This window comes from Colias eurytheme, chromosome 20 (assembly GCF_061535395.1).
Source record: "Colias eurytheme isolate Ceu_HAF_F1 chromosome 20, ilColEury1 Martin Lab GWU primary, whole genome shotgun sequence".
NCBI classification, from domain to species: Eukaryota; Metazoa; Arthropoda; class Insecta; order Lepidoptera; family Pieridae; genus Colias; species Colias eurytheme.
Genome location: NC_142999.1, coordinates 5,554,431 through 5,574,244, shown reverse-complemented (window position 1 = coordinate 5,574,244; position 19,814 = coordinate 5,554,431). Strand labels below are relative to the sequence as shown.

At 32.3% G+C, this 19,814-nt stretch overlaps 3 protein-coding genes across 5 annotated transcripts; 2 read left to right on the top strand and 1 right to left on the bottom strand.

The window, feature by feature from the left end:
• The first annotated feature begins 867 nt into the window (after nucleotides 1-867).
• On the top strand, nucleotides 868-7,049 carry LOC149899680 (inhibitor of growth protein 2). The gene is made up of 5 exons (XM_090113590.1): nucleotides 868-1,092; nucleotides 1,534-1,740; nucleotides 1,942-2,121; nucleotides 4,188-4,304; nucleotides 5,280-7,049. Exons 1-5 carry the CDS (start codon nucleotides 957-959, stop codon nucleotides 5,600-5,602), a joined length of 963 nt encoding a protein of 320 aa, XP_089969716.1. The 5' UTR covers nucleotides 868-956; the 3' UTR covers nucleotides 5,603-7,049.
• A 2,443-nt stretch (nucleotides 7,050-9,492) lies between these two features.
• RASSF8 (ras association domain-containing protein 8) lies at nucleotides 9,493-17,139 on the bottom strand. 3 transcript variants are annotated; one of them, XM_090113823.1, is made up of 10 exons: nucleotides 16,899-17,139; nucleotides 16,650-16,760; nucleotides 16,328-16,449; nucleotides 15,997-16,179; nucleotides 15,105-15,315; nucleotides 14,794-14,910; nucleotides 14,397-14,599; nucleotides 13,789-13,903; nucleotides 13,360-13,486; nucleotides 9,493-9,736 (listed from the first exon to the last, which is right to left on the bottom strand). In XM_090113823.1, the coding sequence occupies exons 1-10, from the start codon at nucleotides 16,968-16,970 to the stop codon at nucleotides 9,636-9,638; spliced, it is 1,362 nt and encodes a 453-aa protein (XP_089969949.1). In that variant the 5' UTR covers nucleotides 16,971-17,139; the 3' UTR covers nucleotides 9,493-9,635. The 3 variants fall into 3 exon arrangements, with proteins under 3 accessions (XP_089969949.1, XP_089969950.1, XP_089969948.1); XM_090113824.1 differs by having other exon boundaries at nucleotides 9,494-9,736; nucleotides 15,105-15,294; nucleotides 15,997-16,182; XM_090113822.1 differs by having other exon boundaries at nucleotides 9,495-9,736; nucleotides 15,997-16,182.
• A 501-nt stretch (nucleotides 17,140-17,640) lies between these two features.
• Nucleotides 17,641-19,003, top strand: LOC149899678 (dynein light chain Tctex-type 1-like). Its single transcript, XM_090113821.1, has 3 exons — nucleotides 17,641-18,196; nucleotides 18,288-18,456; nucleotides 18,836-19,003. Exons 1-3 carry the CDS (start codon nucleotides 18,173-18,175, stop codon nucleotides 18,988-18,990), a joined length of 348 nt encoding a protein of 115 aa, XP_089969947.1. The 5' UTR covers nucleotides 17,641-18,172; the 3' UTR covers nucleotides 18,991-19,003.
• The last annotated feature ends 811 nt before the right edge of the window (nucleotides 19,004-19,814 follow it).

The following is a 19,814-nucleotide window of genomic DNA, read 5'->3' as shown; positions in this document are numbered from 1 at the left end:
TGCCATTTGAAGATTGTAATAAATCTACCAAAATAAGGAAATTATCGATTACATAAATGGCAACTCATTGTTGACGACTATGGACTGACGGCCATTTGACGGCTACTGAGACTAGTCTAGTTGTTCAGTGTTGCCATATATACAGATTTATCTGTATCTATACAGATTTTAAGACCACTATACAGATTACAGATTTGGCTTTACTTTTATACAGATTTTAGGTAAAGGACACTAACTATGATAAAATAATTGATAAGCAAAGTAAATTTTATACATTTGTTAAAACCTTTTTTGGAAAGGGACACTACTATGATAAAATAATCCATTATCGAAGTATATTATTTTTATACAGTTGTTTAAATCCGGCAACATTCATGGCGTACATCGGGGATTTCCCTCGGAACAAACAAACAATAATTGTATATTCTTCTGGGGATTTCCCGAAACATGTATTTTGTTAACGAATGAATGTATTTGTTTCTTTTTAATGTTTGCAAATCAATCATTCGTTCATTACGATGATTACGAGTCGACTACGTTTTCTGATTAGGTACATGAAAGGATTTTTTTATCTATTAATTTAATTAAAACAAAAACCAGGAACCATTTAGGCACCGAAACGATGGAGGGGCTAATTTTGACAAAACAATTATTGAATAACGAGCCATGTTTTAAGTTCACAAGAAATTGATTAATAAAATGAATAAAAGTATGTATTTTTTTAATCAATAAAGTTTTAAGTACAATCCAATGTTTTCTTTAACAAACATACCATTCAGATTTTAAACAGCTTACGGTTTGATTTCATACAGATTTTATACAGATTTTTAGACTACTATATCCAGATTTATCGATTTGGCATGTGGCAACACTGTAGTTGTTATTCGTTTTAAAAATAAGATACTTTTCTGCTTCTTTGTGTATTAAATAATGAAAAGTGCTCAAATGGTATAATCATGTTTAACCAAACGTCGACCGAAGCGTTGCTCTCGGCAACTTACGTTGAGAACTACTTAGATATCGTCGATAATCTGCCTAATGACTTGCAACGACATTTATCGCGTATGCGAGAGTTAGATGTTACTTACAGAGGTAATCTGAATGTCGTATTCTAATAATATGTCAACATCTTAGATAGATCTAACATTATATCAAGTCTCAAAAGCAGTTGCATCGATTTAAAATACTCTTTCACTTTTTTGTTGACACAGGCTTTTTTGCCAATTATAGACGCGTGCTTTGGTATATAGTCGACTCTCGATAGCCATGGACGAAAATAACATAGTTCTTCGCTATTAATACACTAGTTTCGCGATATAACTACTTTAAACTATGTTTTCGGAACATTTTAACAACATTTATTCAGTAAAGTAAAATTACCTAATTTGTCTATGGATATATTGCTCATTCTTTAACTTTCTATTTTTAAAAACCACTAAAAAGCGGTGTAAAGTAACAATAAACCTCCTTCGCATAACAATATTAAACTCATTAAGAATTTTTATAATAATATGTAATTTTTTTTATTATTAGAATGCCTAAGAGATGCAGAGACTCACTTGGCAGTATGTATCGGTCCAAATACAGAAGAAAAGCGCCGTGGGCGTGCGGCATTGCGCTTACAAGCTGCTTTGGTAGCTGCTCAAGAGATTGGAGATGAAAAGTTACAAGTAGTTCAACTGTTACAAGACCTCATTGACAACAAACAGAGATCACTTGATGCTGATCACAAGAAGCTTGGTAAGTTTAATAAATATGATATATTCATCAATAATTAAACTGAATATTGCCCCACATTCACTTATTTATAGATATTGTAAACATTTTTTATTTACAATATTATTTAAGAACTAGCAATATAGTTTATAGAACCTAACTTCATACTGCTCAAATTATTTAATATATTGAAAACAAGTAATTTACAATTTCTTTTTTTCCCAGTATCATGTCTAGAAGTTAACACAAACGGTACAGCAAAAGAAGAGCAGACAGCAAACTCCGAGAGTCGATCGAACGAGAAAGAGAGCACACAGCAGACGCAGCAGCAGAGTGCACCGCCACCACCACCAGAAAGAACCAGTGAAAAGGAGAAAGAGAAACCGGAGAAAGAGAAGGGTGGAGGTGAGTTTAGTTCTTACTTAGTAATAATATCTCGTTGAATTTATATTTTTGGTTTTATGGCATTCAAATGCTTTATATTAATTATTAATTAATTAATTAATATAAATTCAACAAAAATGGTTGTGTTCCATCGTTACAATATTGTATTCACTGAAAAGTGCTTCATATTGGTTGAAATGGTTGTTAATCATCTCAATAGATGGCGCGCGGTGTGTCCCTTCAGACACATAAAACTGAAAGAATAGAATAAATTCGATTGCTCTGGCGGGTCACGAGTGGCTGAGTTGGTCAGGCATCCGCCCCGGAATGGCGCGAAAGGATGCGGGTTCGAGACCCGCCTCGTGATCGAATTTTTTCTATTCTTTATAAATTTATATAATATAATAATATCTCGCTTTAGTCATATATTTTCATTGAGGTAAGTAAATGGTGTGAAACAAAATATGCAGGTTTATAAACTATGAGTTAAAATTATTCACATGGATTATACTTTTTACAGGAAGATATTTGATTATCAGGTTTTAGTTTTTTGAGTAATTTGTGTGTAAGCTTATATTGCTGTTTTACATACTTCTTGTAATAACTTACTTTACACACAAATTCCGTTTCCTATTATATTCAATTCTAATATTTTTTTTGTGTCAAATTTTTGAATTAAAGTATATTCAATTTATAATATAAGAGCCCACGACGGCCAGACTTTCCTTTCTTTCGGAAAGTTGAAAGTTTCTCTGTATATGTCTCCTATACAGATAAGAACGACCAGCGACTATCAAGTTTGGGTTGTGGTTACTTTGGCAGGAAACAGGTAGTGAAGGTGTATAAAATAGTACCTAACTTTCATTATAGTTTAAAAGCTAAATTTTATATATGTTACTTGGGGACCTATAAAAAGACATTACCTTAAGAGCCAGACAGTTTTCATGGTTCTTACATCTAGCCAGACACATTTAAAAAATAACTAACATATCATCAAATTCACATAACTACCTAAAAGCGTAACAAATTAGAAATAACGCACTAAAACATTAGTTAACTATAATTATTAAAAATAAAAAGTATAATATTATAAGTAATAAAGTTATTACTTATCTTTTACGGGGGTTTATGTTGATGAAATTTCACGTATCTCGATGACACAATAAAAAAGTCATCGGGATACGTGAAATTCCATCAACATAAGTCTAAGTAAAAGATAAGTAATAACTTTATTACTTATATATTATACTTTTATTTTTTTAATAATTATAGTTAACTAATGTTTTTAGTGGGTTATTTCATATTTGTTACGCTTTTAGGTAGTTATGTGAATTTGATGATATGTTAGTTATTTTTTAAATGTGTCTGGCTAGATGTAAGAACCATGAAAACTGTCTGGCTCTTAAGGTAATGTCTTTTTATAGGTCCCCAAGTAACATATATAAAATTTAGCTTTTAAACTATAATGAAAGTTAGGTACTATTTTATACACCTTCACTACCTGTTTCCTGCCAAAGTAACCACAACCCAAACTTGATAGTCGCTGGTCGTTCTTATCTGTATAGGAGACATATACAGAGAAACTTTCAACTTTCCGAAAGAAAGGAAAGTCTGGCCGTCGTGGGCTCTTGATCTATTAGTTCCTTAGTATGTAACATTAGGTATATAGAAAGAAATTACTAAGTATTCATAGGATAAAGAATATCTTTTATTGTTTAAAGCAACTAGTAAGTAACAATTGTATGTTTAATATTACCAAAAGTATCAAACATTGGACCATGATTTACTTATAAATACTCCTACATGATAGAGTTGTAAAAAGAATGGTTGTATTAATGAACTAGCTGACCTACAAAACTTCATCTCCTCTCAAAAAGAATATTTTTGAAACATTTTTCATTTATATGCGGTTCCTATTGATCTTAGCGTGATATCCTATAGCCTTCTTTCATAAATGCACTCACAATCACAAAAATAGATTTTCTGCCTACAGATTGTAGAAATAAGATTACACTACATTACTATTTACAAATAATAATACAAATTATTGATAGTATGTATGCAATTATAATATTCCTAAAACTCAGGTGAGCGTTGGTCGAAGCGCGCGCGTCGCTCGCGCACGGCGGCCGGCGCGGCGACGGACGGCGCCGACTCGAGCGAGCGGGACAGCGAGCGGCACACGCACACCACGCATAAGAAGGGTTAGTGCGACACAGTACACACATAACATACATACATATTTATATATAAAAATGAATCGCAAAATGTGTTGGTAAGCGCATAACTCGAGAACGGCTGAACCGATTTCGATAATTCTTTTTTTATTATATTCCTTGAAGTACGAGGATGGTTTTTATGTAGAGAAAACGTAAATATGTACCACGGGCGAAGCCGGGGCGGACCGCTAGTACTATATAAAATAAGTCAGGTTTTCCTTCCTGACGCGCTATAACTCCAGAACGCACCAACCGATTTCCACGGTTTTGCATTCGTTGGAAAGGTCTCGGACTCCGTGAGGTTTATAGCAAAGAAAAGGTGTCTCTGGTGGCGAAACGGAGTTCGCCCGGTTTGATAGTATGCTATAGATTAGTGAAAAGTTATATTTCGACTCATAAATTTGTTGTTATCACTACGTAATATAAAACAAAGTCGCTTTCTCTGTCCCTATATCTCTCTATGTATACTTAAATCCTAAAAACTACGCAACGGATTTTGATGCGATTTTTTTTAATAGGTAGAGTGATTCAAGAGGAAAGTTTTAGTATATAATTTATAAGGACAAAGAGGGCGAAACCGCGGGCGGTATGCTAGTATTTTATAAAACTATCAACAAATTGTGAAAAGAGTGTCTGTTTAAAGTTAAATTTTTCAACTTAGAGAACTAGAAGTAACTGAATGCATAATAGAAGTTGAATAGATCTAAATCAATATATGTACCGTAGTTTAATTGTTTTAATTTGCAAACAAGTAAAGTTAAATTATTTATTAAAATATTAAATGATATTCTATGCGTACATACTACATAGGGCAATTACAATATTCAAATACATCAAGCTTATTTTTTTTTAATAAAAACTACAAAACATAACAATACTTTCATAATTCAAGTAGATGTTATTACTTATAAGCAATGCTGTCACTGTTGACATGTATTTATTATTGTACTATTTATTCAGGTATTGGCAAGAAGAAGAAACGCAAAGCACGTCAAGCGGCGCAACGGTCAGAGACTCCGCCAGAAGAAGCAGACGCTATCGACCCAGACGAGCCCAGATACTGTCTGTGCGACCAAATATCGTTCGGAGAAATGATCCTATGCGACAATGACCTGTGCCCCATAGAATGGTTCCATTTCTCCTGCGTCTCACTCACAACTAAACCAAAAGGCAAATGGTTCTGCCCTAAATGCAGGGGAGACAGACCCAATGTCATGAAACCAAAAGGACAGTTCCTCAAAGAGTTGGAGAGGTATAATCGAGAAAAAGAAGAAAAAGCATAGCATTCACTGAAAAAGAAGTAAGGTTGTGATATAGGTTATGCGGAATGGATACAGTGTAGTTTGAAACAGTGGATCGGAACTGAGATTTTTGCTAATAAATAAATATGTATATTTTTGCGTTAAATTATTACGAGTAGAATTTTATGTTTCATAATTAAAAGTTGATTGCAACAGTATTTTAAATTGAATGTGATTTTGCAAGTAAATGGTCATAATGCTATCGTAGGTTGTTGTACATTTGTCATACCTTTTATACAGTAATATATTTATTCTTGTACCTGAATATTAAGAAACACTATCGCACTAAAACATTGGAAATGTTCAAGATTGAAATATCGAGTCTTCCATAACAAATGATGCCTTAGCAATGTTTGTTTGGCAATAATCTTTATAATATTCTCGATGTTTATAGCAATATTGATTGTTTTCAAGAAGAAATTGCAATTTATTTTATATAGCATAATATGTAAGTCTTTATATGCCATTTACACTCACGCATTCTTACATTACTTATATAACACATCTAAGAGTCTTTATATTCAGGTGTAGGTGAAAATTACTGGCATGTAATGTAATAAAATATTAAATAATTTTGGTTCCCAAAATTGTCACTCCTATAAACTTTAATTAAACTTACTATCCCACTCTTATATACGAGAAACGGCAATAACACCATCTCACTCGCGCACAGTAAAACTATTTCATTTACGATACTGAGATAGTCGATAATAATTTATAACCACTTTTTAATATTAGGTACTACACAATTTGAGAAATATTAAAATCTATATTTGAATGACTGAATGTTATCTTACAAATTAATCTTCATAGAAAACATATGGAGTGGCAGCTAACAAAGATTTCCTATGCGATTTAATGAACAAAAAAATTGATAGAGTTTCGTGATTCATATTTCTGTAACTGATTAGTAGTTACTCCATTCCAAGCTGTACCTGAGTACCGAATTAATTTTATTTAAATATTACTAAAAAGTTAAGGATGTTAGCCGAGCCGTTTTTTATTGATTTTAGCATAGCCTAAAGGCGATTACTAAACCCTCGTAATGTTAAAGATTTTTAAAATTGAATAAAGTGTGGGCTCATCTACTTCCTTAACTTGGAAAAATATTTTCATTCACTCAGGATTCATGACGTAAAGAATTCTCAAATGTGATTACAATTAATAATTTTTATTGTTCAGATGTATATAAAAGTACATTAATAAGATTTAATATAAGAATCTCTAGTGAAATAGAGAGTTTCGCAATTTTTATAAAGTGCTCTTCGATGGAAGTAAACTTATTTGTAAATATTTGTACGCTGCGATAATGTGAAGTACAGCGTAATTATGCGCATTTATGATAGTTATTTTATAGATTATTCCTATAAAGATAATTAGTTTACGTAAACAGATTAATTTTGTCATTTTAAATAAGATTTAATTTATACGTGTTGTTTTATTTTGATCCCTATACCTCATCAGACCATCACTAAAATTGAATAAGTAACGATTACATATTTCAAAATTACAAGAATTCTTCAAACAGCGCCATTTCTTTACTATACAGGGTGTCACACTATTGGTATACTAAGCGCGAAGGAACTTGTAGTTTTGCATACACTGATCACGTAAAAAATACATAAACAACAAAATTACGTTAAAAATTTTTTGATATTTTTTTCCTGAAAATCCATGTTTTCTTCTCTAGCTTCGCGCAGCCGTCATATACCGCTTCTCTAATGTGAGCATTTTGTCTATGAAAACATAATCTTAAACGATAGCTCACGTGCTAGTGGCAAAAATGGGCGGGTTGCTTGCTATGGGTGTACACATAGAGTTTTAAGATTTCATCTATTTGAAAAAAAAATGCGTCTGGAATTTTTTAAGTATTTTTTACGTACTCAGCGTATGCAAAACTATAACCTCCTTTGAGCTTAGTATACCAACAGTGGGACACCCTGTATAAAGATTGTTGTTTTAAAAAAGGTACATCTACCTACACCAACATCCCAGAAAAGTTTTATCTAAATATCATCCATTTTCTGGGATCTCAAAAATTCCATATCCAATTTTCATGATGCCACATATTATTACGAAAAATCGTTACTACTGGACGGTAGGTACGCTTCTCACTTCTTTCTTAATCGACAAGTCGATTACGATATGATAATTCGAGAAAATTAATCTGTATAGTTCTTGTACATATACTGTATATTTTAACGGGGCAGTAAGAAATTTTTAGATAGGTAGAACGGAAAAAACCGTCCACTGACCACTGTATCGGAGTGATCAGCGAGCGTATGTACCAGTCTTGTTATTTAGATTTCTATGGTACCAGTCGTTATCAGTTTTGAAATAAAAAAAAATGTCCACAATAATACGATCAATGAATATTAAATACATTACAGGAATGACATTCTCTTTCCTTTAGCATGCTTTAGCCATTTTTCACACAAGCTAATGAATTTCATCCAAATCGATGCGGTTGTTTAGGCGTGAAGAAGGGACAGGTAAATACGCTGCATTACATTCTATGATTTGAGCGAGATTTTGTGTGCGGGTCGAGTTTGTTCGAACACGACTGTTCGGGACCGCAATAATTGGATCACAATCGCCAATCGAATTATCATATTACTAATTATTATAAAAATACAGGAGGAGAACAAAAACAACATATCTTTCTAAATTCACTTTATTCTATAATATTGAATATACAATCATCTACCTATTAGTAACCATGCAGAATATAATAATGTAAAACATTTTATAATATGATTGAAAATTACTTTTTAAAAAGACATCTAATATACTAATTAAAATTCAATGTATTTAGGCCGATAATATTATGTATAAGAATTTGTTCATTATTGATAAAATATTGCAATGGCTTATATTTCCGACTAGATTATTATTATATTTAATTACATATTGCAAACTATTGATTAACATTAAAATCGACAAGTTGATAGTTAAATCGAAAAAAAATTCGAACTGAAAGTATAATTGACAATTGTACAATAAATTAATTTATTTTCTACTAAATCTAAAATAATAATGGCACATTGCACAACGCACGGCATAATTGATTAGGGAAAAACCAAAAGAAAATCACTCGTAAATATAATAAAAATTATGTTGTTATTATGTAGAAAAACAAAACCAGTAAGTATACAAAACGAACACAAGCCCTAAATCAAATTCAAATTAGAAAAAACGATTCAAATTATATTTTACGATTCCCAAATACAATTTTATAAAACATAATTGCAATCACACAGATATTAATTGTACCGCAAAAACAAAAGAGTACCAAAGGCGAGCTTTACATTCAAATGAGAATAAAACACATTTCCTTAAATGCCGCTACGTAAAGAAGCAATGATCGCAAAATTGTACGTTTATAAAACAAAAACTACCATATAATTTTGCTCACAAATATTACAATAAAAAAGGCAAGAATAATACTTTTACGATTACATAAAATGCTTTAAGTACAAACATCTTAAAACTAATACAAAATATAGTTTGTGACAGTGATTATATGACACAAGTTTGAACACATAGCTTAAATAGAGATTAAACACAGCAGAGTACAGTCTACCTATAGGAAATAAATACTACATCTGGTACAATACTCATTGTTTGTCTGATTAAAAAATGTCCTTTCGATTTCAACTTTGTATACTGAATATATCTTTATTATTTAATAACCATAAGAGGCGCAATAGATTAATAACAGTATAAAATCATGATAGGGAGTAAATATAATACTTTCTTCTTGATGTAAAACATCTATAAAATGAACAATGTTCATTCACAAAACATAGTCACATCTCTAATAGGGAATAAATAAATAGGTATCAAATATTTTTTGCACTTTTAAAATTACCACAAAATATGCTCAAAAATTTTAAATATATTTATTTTCTGTTATTGGGATATTATTAATAATTCTATACGCTTTTAAACCTTTATGAGAAACCTTTTATAGCTAGTAACTTTGTTTTAATAATGTTTTGAAAAACTGTAACATTTAAACCCAGACGCCATGTGGATTTTTATTAGTAGGAGCTGCGTTTTCTAGTTGCCTCGGTGATCCAATTATTCTCCTAGCACTTCCCGCTTTGCACATTCCTGTAAATAATTTTTAAATAAACATGAATTATGTGTAAGTGAACATCATTTACTCGGAAATATGTGTTGAATCAAACAGAATGCACTACTGTTATGTATGTTATTTTTGTGAGGAGGTTATAGATTAGAGGAGGCTATAGTGGACCAATGTTGTTACAATAAATAAATGAATTATTATATAGAGAATTTTTTTTTGACACCGCGGGTTAAGCCGCAGAAAATAGCTAAATTTATTAACCGCTCATCATAATATGTCATCATAATATGTGTATTCAAAACAAAAACAGGAAAAACAACCATTTAATAATTTTAAAAAATACTTAAAAAAATCCTTCCCACCACGGTTGGTCGCCGAGGGAAGTGTAGACCATAACCCTCCAGATTATTATAATTATAATAGAAAAATAAATAGAATCAATATTGCAACATTAAACACAAGAACTCTAAGAACACAAGATACACTTGCAGAACTGAATATTGCCATCCAAGAGATAAAGTGGGACATACTAGGAATCAGTGAAATGAGAAGAGAAGGCGAAACGATATGTGAATACCAAGATTACATATTGTTTAACAAAGGCGAAAAGGGAGGCAAAAGAGGAGTTGGATTCCTCATAAAGACGACTCTGAAAAAACAAATACAAAACATCTATGGTATCTCTGAAAGGATAGCAGTGCTTAACATTAAATTACCAAACTATACAAAGACTTGGACTATCATTCAAGCATATGCACCAACTGAGCAAGCTGCAGAATCAGAAACAGAGTCCTTCTATGCCGACCTGGCAAAAGTTATCAGGAATTATACAAACAACCATATCATACTGATGGGAGATTTTAATGCCCAAGTTGGGGAAAAACAAAATGAGGAGGAGTATGTTTTGGGCAGATACGGATATGGCAAAAGAAGCTCTAATGGCCAAAAGCTTGTGGAATTCTTGTTAGAACACAACCTAACTCTCCTCAGCAGTATATTCAGAAAACATCCAAAAAATAAATGGACATGGATCTCACCAGATGGCAGATATAAGAACGAAATAGATTATATGATGAGCAATTCCCCTAAGGCGTTTTCAAATACAAGCGTGATATCAAAACTAAATTTTAACACAGATCATCGGATGGTCAGAAGTACAATTCTGGCATTACCACCAAAAAAAGGAAGGAAGAACATTACCACTTATAACTCAATCCTAACCACCACGGAAAATTACAAAAGAATTGGCATGTCTATAAAAGATAGTTTTAAAGAACTAACATTTGAAAATGAAACCGACATCACAGTAAATTATGGAAAATTAGAAAAAAAACTTGCTACAACTATTAATACCAACAAAACCAAAAACAAGTACCCGCTTAGCGATGAAACCATCCAACTAATCAACCGCAGAAAATCCTTACTGGCCCAAGGAAAAAACAAAGAGAACATAAAAATAATTACTGAAATAAGCAAACAAATCAACAAAAATATGAGGAAAGACCGTAAAAATAAGAGATTAGAAGTGTTAGAGAGACAAGTAATGAGAACAGGTGGTGTAAGAAAAGCTCTAAAAGAACTGAGAGAATCAGGAAAAGAGTGGGTGCCCAAACTAAGGAAAAAAGAAGATACTATCACAAACAGGAAATGTATACAGGAACTAGCCACGACGTTCTATAAAGAACTTTACTCTAACAAAGACGCACACAACCATCCTAATTTACCACCATCTCAAAGTATAACAGCAGAAAGCATGCCAGATAGGGAACCCGATATTTTGAAGAGTGAAGTAGAAAAGGCAATAAAAAGTTTAAAAATGGAGAAAGCTCCGGGACCAGACAAAATAAGGAACGAGATGTTAAGAGGCACTATTGAAGAACTAGTACCAATACTTACCAAGATGTTCAACCAAATTTCGATATCTGGATATGTACCAACACAATGGGAAACTTCACATATAATCCTACTACATAAGAAAGGCGCAAAGGATGACATCAGTAACTACCGACCTATAAGCTTAATGTCGAATGTGTACAAAATTTTCGCAAAGGTCATTTTGGACAGGATAAGCGCAAAATTAGACGAAAGCCAACCAATAGAGCAAGCTGGATTCAGACGTAACTTTTCTACAATAGACCACATCCACACACTAAAACAGATTATTGAAAAGTATAATGAGTTCAACAAAACATTATACATAGCCTTTATAGACTATGCTAAAGCATTTGATTGTATTAGTCACAAAGCAATATGGGAAAGCTTACGAAGGCAAGGTATACCTGCTTCATATATCAACATTATTAAGAATATATATTCAAACAGCAAAGCAAAAATCCAATTGGAAGCCTTGGGTAAAGAATTCAGAATCAAGAGAGGAGTTAGACAGGGTGACCCAATGTCGCCGAAGTTGTTCTCAGCAGTTCTGGAGAACGTCTTTCGTAATCTGGACTGGGAGCACCTAGGCCTCAACGTAGCTGGAAGAAAACTAAACCACTTAAGATTTGCGGATGATCTTGTTCTTCTGGAAGAAAATCCAAAGACACTCGGGAAGATGATCAAATCTCTAAATAAAGAGAGCTCGAAAGTGGGTTTAAAAATGAACATAACAAAAACAAAACTGATGACCAACTCGGTAATGGATCCCATTGTAATCGAAGATCAACAAATAGAATATGTCGACGAATATTGCTACTTGGGTCAGATAATCTCCCCAAGAGACCAAACAACTAAGGAACTAAATAAAAGGATTGCTAATGGATGGAAGAGATTTTGGTCTCTGAAGGAAATTGTAAAATCAAAAGATCACAGCATGGCAATAAAAAGAAAAGTATTCAACACCTGTATCCTTCCTTGCATAACCTACGGCTGCGAAACATGGTCCCTTACCAAATACCATCGAGAAAAATTAGCAAAGTGCCAGAGAAGCATGGAACGGAGCATCACAAGATCAAAAAGGCAAGATCGAATCAGTAACCTGCAATTAAGAGAGAAAACAAAACTGACTGATATCCTGGAAAGAATAGACCTCCAAAAATGGAGATGGACCGGCCATATGTTGAGATCTAGACAAGAAAAATGGAGCCAAATTGTGACTAACTGGTATCCAAGAGATGGCAAGAGAAGTCGAGGACGTCAACATATGCGCTGGGAAGATGAGCTTAAACTTACCGCAGGACCCAATTGGAGGAGAGTAGCCAAAGACCGGAAACAATGGAAACTACTGGAGGAGGCCTTTGCCAGAAGGCACACTGAGCTGAGAGATATTCTATAGAAAATAATTCATACATAAAAATCACTAAGAAAATTATACAGTCAAAAAAAAAAAACTATCCTCACCCAGTTTAAAAGGCTAAATAAATAAATAAATAAACATCATAATATGTACATACTATTCATATTTTTTTATAATCTATACTAATATTATAAAGCTGAAGAGTTTGTTTGTTTGTTTGTTTGAACGCGCTAATCTCAGGAACTACTGGTCCGATTTAAAAAATTCTTTCGATAGCTTATTTATCGCGCTTATTTTTCTTAGCTCATTTATCGAGGAAGGCTATAGGCTATATATCATCACGCTACGATCAACAGGAGTGAAACCGCGCGGAGCAGCTAGTTTAATATAATATGTAGTCAATGATCATATTACCATCAAGTGGATGCCTTAGTTCATCAGCACTGCCGGCAAGGCTCTGCAGGTTGGCCTCCTTCATTTCTTGCACGAGCCGCTCCACTTGCCGTTTCTTCTCCATTATAGCCGTTTCTAGTACTCCAACCTATTGTATTTAATAAAATATAATTTTAAACTAATACCTACTTAAGAATCCTCCACATATTTCCTTCTACTTCTACTACTTTCAATTTATTAGTTTTTTATTTACGCGATTTTATCAAAAATTAACCGCTCATCATAAGTTAGGTGTGTAACTGTACAAATAACATTTGAACGAAAAAAAATCAGTAAAATTTTTTATTTAAAATCTATATGTTAATCTACATTAATAAGTTTTTCTTATAACACGAACATCAAATATAACACAAGGTAATAAACGCAAAAAATCAATACAAACATACAAACCTCTCGTTTCAAATTCTCCGCAGTGAGGTGATTGATCTCAGTGGCGTGTTTCGCTTGCTGTATCTGAGTTTGCAGACTTTCCATCTCTGCAAGCATTGATCTTTCCAATGCTTGTCTGTAAATTGTTATTTATATGTAGTAATTTAGATTAAAGATAATTGATATTGAAGATGTTACAAACAATAGTATTAATAACCACATAGACACTCTTGTTTATAATACTATTGTGACCAAATCACAAGCCATTTTAAACTGATTTTGTACAAAACATACATAAATAAACTTGCACAGTTATAATGACGAATTATAAACTTAGGGATTATACAAATAAAACAATACACAAAGTAAGTTAAGTCCCGTGTCCCCGTAGTGGAGTAAGGGGCAGATGCATTATTCATACATCTGTTTCACTGATCGATTTTCTTTAGGGACAAGTAGGTGATCAGCCTTCTGTGTCCTGCCAGACCGAGACATTTTTTTTTCTTCGTCTCCACCGGGAATCGAACCCAGGACCCCTCGGTTCTACGCTCACGCGTCAACCACTGTACCAAGGAGGCGGTCGATACACAAAGTAACATTACAATAATTTAATTATGTTCTTTTATTACCTATTTTCTTGATGCCGACTGCTTATAACCCTCTGTTCATTATGAATATCTTCCATTAGCTTCCTTATTTTATTCTTACATTGCAACAGTTCAGTTTCACAATTGGCCAGTTTGGAGCGAACTAACACTATTTCAGCTTTGAGCGTCTTTTCATTTTGTTTCACTATATCAGTTTCTTCTTCCACATAATTTAATGCTTGAACCTGAAATACAATATGAATAATACATCATATTAAAGAATCTCATAACATATAATTTGTCAGATTAGGGAATAAAAAAAAAACAGCTTTTGATTAAATTTTATCTTTATTGTGAAGTTAATCTTTGATTTTAATATTCATGCAACAGCAACAAAAATATTAAAACAAGAATAACTTGACTTTAAATAATAATTTACCTGTTCTGTACTTATCCGGAGCTGATTATCAGCTGAATTTATTTGTTGCTGCAGCAGTTCCACTTGTCTCTCCTGCTCTCGACCTTTATTCTCCCAGTAGCCTATTTCTGCATCATACTGAAAAATCATTTAGATTTAAAACAACTATTTTCTAAAATAATTGTTATTTGTGAAATATAAAAGTAATAAAAACAGGGATTAGAATTTTGTATTTCTAGAAGTGGAAAATAATTAACAAGTTTTAACCACCAATTTTATTGATAACATATTTTATGATATTTACTAAACAAGAAGACATAGAGACAAAATACCTTAATCAAATCAACCTGTTGACTCGACAGCTTTTCCCTCTGATAATTGACGAGCGACACAAGCTCTCTATACTGAGTATTATAGCTGACTGCTTCCGGATTCCTTTCATCATCAGTCTCCGGAGACATGTGGTTGGAGCGAGGTGTGCGGTTCGGTGACTTGCGGAGCCCCTGCGGCGGCGGCGGCGATCTGTATGGTGGTGGGGGGTCCCTGGGTGAAAAGTTTTTGTTTCCTTCATGCAATTTGTATCTAAACTAATTTATATTAACTAGCTGGTTACTATATTAAGGCTGTAAACTTTATTGAGACCAGATATCTGGAATATTAATTCTGTAAATTTAAGTGTTAAGTAGGTTAGTGGCTATACATAATTTGTTATATTATGTTGTAAAGTTTTGAGAATTTTCAAGATTATTTTATTTTTAAATGATGGTACACATGCAAAATATGTGGCATGCTAAATGTGAAGATATCCCCTAACGGCTAACCCCCTAACATTAACATTCTTTTGCAGACCTTACATTACCCATGCACATTAAAATAAAACATGCATATAGAAAATCATAACCATTTTTTATAATACAACATTAAATTGTATGAATCTTTTGAAAGATGTTGATAATAATCTATGCTGATATGATGGAAAATAGAGATAAATCATAGAAAATGATAAGTAATCATACCAAATGCCAGAATTTTTAATTTATTTAGTGTATATTTTATTATATTTCCAAATATTAAAATTAAACTAAATATTAGGTAAGTGTTAAGAGGAAATTTAATAAACACACAGCTTTATAGATTCTGACGATTATAATGTGTGTGTTATAACATTAATAGTATAATATATCACAGGAATTTTGTATTTATCATTATGTAATAAGGACTTACCTATAAGGTGGTACATCCTTCATAACAGGACTGTGTGACTCTGGCGTCTTATTTTGTTGTACACCTTTCACCACACCAATATTACTAGGTGACATATTATTTACATTGTTAAAGGCGGAAGAATTTGTCCTATTTGGTGAGTTTTGTTTATCTTGTATGTTTGGAGTTGGCTGATTATTCTGGCTGCTGAAATAAGTACAGAATAGATTAATTATAGATATCAAAGACTTAAACATTCAAAAACTATTTTTCAATAATGTTTTCTTATAAAGAATTCTATAACATTGTAAGACAAAATTATTAACAGATAAAAAAAAAATTGAGTACTTACCCATTTCCAATTGGTGATTTAGAATTACTATTAGGTGGTAAAGGTTTTTGGTTGTCGCTACTATCAGATCTCCTTAATATAAATTGTATGTCATTTGAATATTCACCCCATTTCATTAAAATCTAAAACATTACAAACATTATTACACTTACATTATTGTTTAAGGCAACATTCTTCCTCTTTTTTTCTTTAGTGAAGATATTATAAAATAATGTATATCAAAATGGATTGGAAAGTTATACTGTATAAATATATATATTTTTTTTATTCAACATAGATTATGGTTTCGTGTTTAAATACGAGTTCACATGAATTGAAATACCTTAAGTGGATATTCCTGTGGAGCTAGAAGCCTTTCATTATTTCTCCATCGCTCAATTAATGTGAATCTGCCCACTTTTCCTGTAGCATGAGCAAGTGCAAAGACTACATCCTGTAAAATTTTAGTGTTCTAAATGAAGCACAAACATCACAAGTGAAAAGTAATTTCAAAGTCGCATAGAGAATTTTGCATCATCAACAACATTATGATAAATTCGATTATATTCCAATAATAAATAAAGTAACAAACCTGGCAAGTGGTAGTCTCCGTCACTCCACAAACAATCCTTTGTATCCCCTCGACCCAGACCTTCAACTCCATTAATTTAACCAGCTTTCAAATTAACAATACACTTAACTAGGACACCATATTATGAACACATCGCTATTATTTTAATCTTGAGAATTTTTTTGACGTGCGAAAGTAATACACGAAAGAATACAATACAAACATTCCAAGAAGCAAAAACACAAATCACAATTTACTACACTTGACATTTGATTTGAGACTTGAGTGAATTTTCGATAGACTATATTTATATTTTTCTATTTGAATGACGTCAAAGCTACAAGTCTTTTTGAATTGTTGTCGTCGCAAACGGGACGCGTCAATAGATACGCGAGATATTGTTCGCGCGTACGTAGATAAAAATCAAATTAAATCCTTCAAAATAAATTTTAGCCTATAATTTGCTGAAGACTAATTATAAAATGTTTTCATCACAATCCGGACAACAGATAGACGGATGAAAAGATCAAAATATATTTTTTTTTACTAGTGTTACTTGTCTGAAAACCTCAAGTGGTATATTTTCAACCGACTTCAAAAAAAGGAGGGTTTCAATTCAACTGAATTTTTATTTTTTGTTTTTTGATACGGTCCAATTTTTGATGAAATTCTCTTTAAATAATTTTAAAGCTGCCTCCCGTGTGAATGTGGCCCTGTGGCCTTATTGACTCGCGCTCTCTGATATACTCGGATAATAGTTAGGTACATATAGAGTAAAACTCCACTAGTTTTAAAGTTTCTGATTTAAACCACTTCATGTTATTTTTAAGCTTAGATCAATAATAAAAATCCTAAAACTTAGCAAAAAACTTAGATGTAACTTAGATACACAATGCACATGCTGTAAAGAGGGCTGAACTCATTACTCTACTAACCGTTTATATAGGTCAAGTTGGTAGAGTAAAGTGGACGCCAAAGTGGGGGAAGGAAAGTGGTAGAGTAGCTCACCCAAGGTACTAACTAGTAACTACTCTATTCTACCTTGATTCTACCCACATTCTACAGAATTTTAGTACGTACTCTACCCACAGACTACCCGTGTACAGAGGCCATATTTATAGATTATACTCGTGTTTATATAAATAGGTTTTATATAAATTCTAATATTTAATTATCAGTAAGTGACACCATTCCATAGTTAATCGAATTTGAAGTCAATCAATAAAAATTCTTGCACGCCTAGAGCCTAGCGAGCATTACAAACAAGTACAAAATCTAAAACTCTATATAATATTATGGCGCAAGAGGACGATGAAGAGGTAACTTAAAGTTAAAATTAAGGTTAAATAAATAAATAAATGTATATGATTAATTTTATGAATTAGTCAACTTATAATTTTATATTTTCAGGACTTAGTTTTTAATGTAGAGGAAGTCCAGAAACTAGTTAGGGATAATATAGAGCTATGTTTGGGAGGAAATGTTTACAGCCATTCAAGAGCTCCTCAATGGATAACTGTTATCACAGAAAAGACGTTAGCCAGGCTGAATAAACTCAATAAGCCATTTAAATACATAAGTAAGTCACGATTCCAAATATTCTGAATAAAACATAAGTCATAAACAAATAATAAATTATGGCCAATTCTCTGACACAGGATAAACACAAAATGAGAAGACAAGTTCCCTTTAAGTTAGTTGATTAATGATTGTCGCTTGAAGTCAGTATGTATTTTGCTTTAATAATTTGATCATAGCGTATGAGCAGATGCGAACTGTAGGTAAACAAACACTGCGACATCTGCTGTAAATTTCTTGAATAATAAACTACCTAACTACTCATACGTATAATTAAATAATTTTCAAATTAACGTATTTCGTAAATTAGAAAAGGACACTAAACAGCTAGTTTTAAATAAATGAAACAAAAAAAAATATTAATTTCGAAATGTTAATAGTGAGGATGACTGTAACTCAGAAGAACGGCTCCGGATTGCACACAGCAGCTGCTTACTACTGGGACACGGCGACGGACGGCACCTGCACTGTTCGCTGGGAAAACAAGTACATGTACTGCATTGTGAACATTTGGGGTTTAGCCTTGCAAATATAGCATTATACTTACATTGATTGATTTTTATTTTCTTCTTCTATATAGAGCTCCTTACTTATAAACCCTATGAAATATTAAATAAATGTATCGTGAAATGAATTTACGTATATCGTAAAAGGTAACTCGTCGAAAAGGGATGACCGTGACCAATACTTGTCAAATATTACTTATAAAAAATATAAGTATGTGAATAAAAATTCAGGGTGTGTAACTTTTAATATAAGAGCCCACGACGGCCAGACTTTCCTTTCTTTCGGAAAGTTGAAAGTTTCTCTGTATATGTCTCCGATACAGATAAGAACGACTAGCGATTATCAAGTCTGGGTTGTGGTTACTTTGGCAGAAAACAGGTAGTAAGGGTGTATAAAATTGTACCTAACTTTCATTATAGTTTAAAAGCTAAATTTTATATATGTTACTTGGGGACCTATAAAAAGACATTACCTTAAGAGCCAGACAGTTTTCATGGTTCTTACATCTAGCCAGACACATTTAAAAAATAACTAACATATCATCAAATTCACATAACTACCTAAAAGCGAAACAAATATGAAATAACCCACTAAAAACATTAGTTAACTATAATTATTAAAAAAATAAAAGTATAATATATAAGTAATAAAGTTATTACTTATCTTTTACTTAGACTTATGTTGATGGAATTTCACGTATCCCGATGACTTTTTTATTGTGTCATCGAGATACGTGAAATTTCATCAACATAAACCCCCGTAAAAGATAAGTAATAACTTTATTACTTATATATTATACTTTTATTTTTTTAATAATTATGGTTAACTAATGTTTTAGTGGGTTATTTCATA

What these genes read in the sequence shown, in the direction of transcription:
- LOC149899680 (XM_090113590.1), top strand. Translation starts at nt 957, where the DNA reads ATGTTTAACCAAACGTCGACCGAAGCGTTGCTCTCGGCAACTTACGTT. An exon ending in GTTAGATGTTACTTACAGAG is followed by an intron (nt 1,093 to 1,533) that starts GTAATCTGAATG and finishes TTTTATTATTAG; the next exon opens with AATGCCTAAGAGATGCAGAG. An exon ending in GCACACCACGCATAAGAAGG is followed by an intron (nt 4,305 to 5,279) that starts GTTAGTGCGACA and finishes CTATTTATTCAG; the next exon opens with GTATTGGCAAGAAGAAGAAA.
- RASSF8 (XM_090113822.1), bottom strand. Translation starts at nt 16,970, where the DNA reads ATGGAGTTGAAGGTCTGGGTCGAGGGGATACAAAGGATTGTTTGTGGA. An exon ending in AAGGATGTACCACCTTATAG is followed by an intron (nt 15,316 to 15,996) that starts GTAAGTCCTTAT and finishes CTTTTCACCCAG; the next exon opens with GGACCCCCCACCACCATACA. An exon ending in AACAGGTTGATTTGATTAAG is followed by an intron (nt 14,911 to 15,104) that starts GTATTTTGTCTC and finishes ATGATTTTTCAG; the next exon opens with TATGATGCAGAAATAGGCTA.
- LOC149899678 (XM_090113821.1), top strand. Translation starts at nt 18,173, where the DNA reads ATGGCGCAAGAGGACGATGAAGAG. An exon ending in CGCAAGAGGACGATGAAGAG is followed by an intron (nt 18,197 to 18,287) that starts GTAACTTAAAGT and finishes TTATATTTTCAG; the next exon opens with GACTTAGTTTTTAATGTAGA. An exon ending in TAAGCCATTTAAATACATAA is followed by an intron (nt 18,457 to 18,835) that starts GTAAGTCACGAT and finishes AAATGTTAATAG; the next exon opens with TGAGGATGACTGTAACTCAG.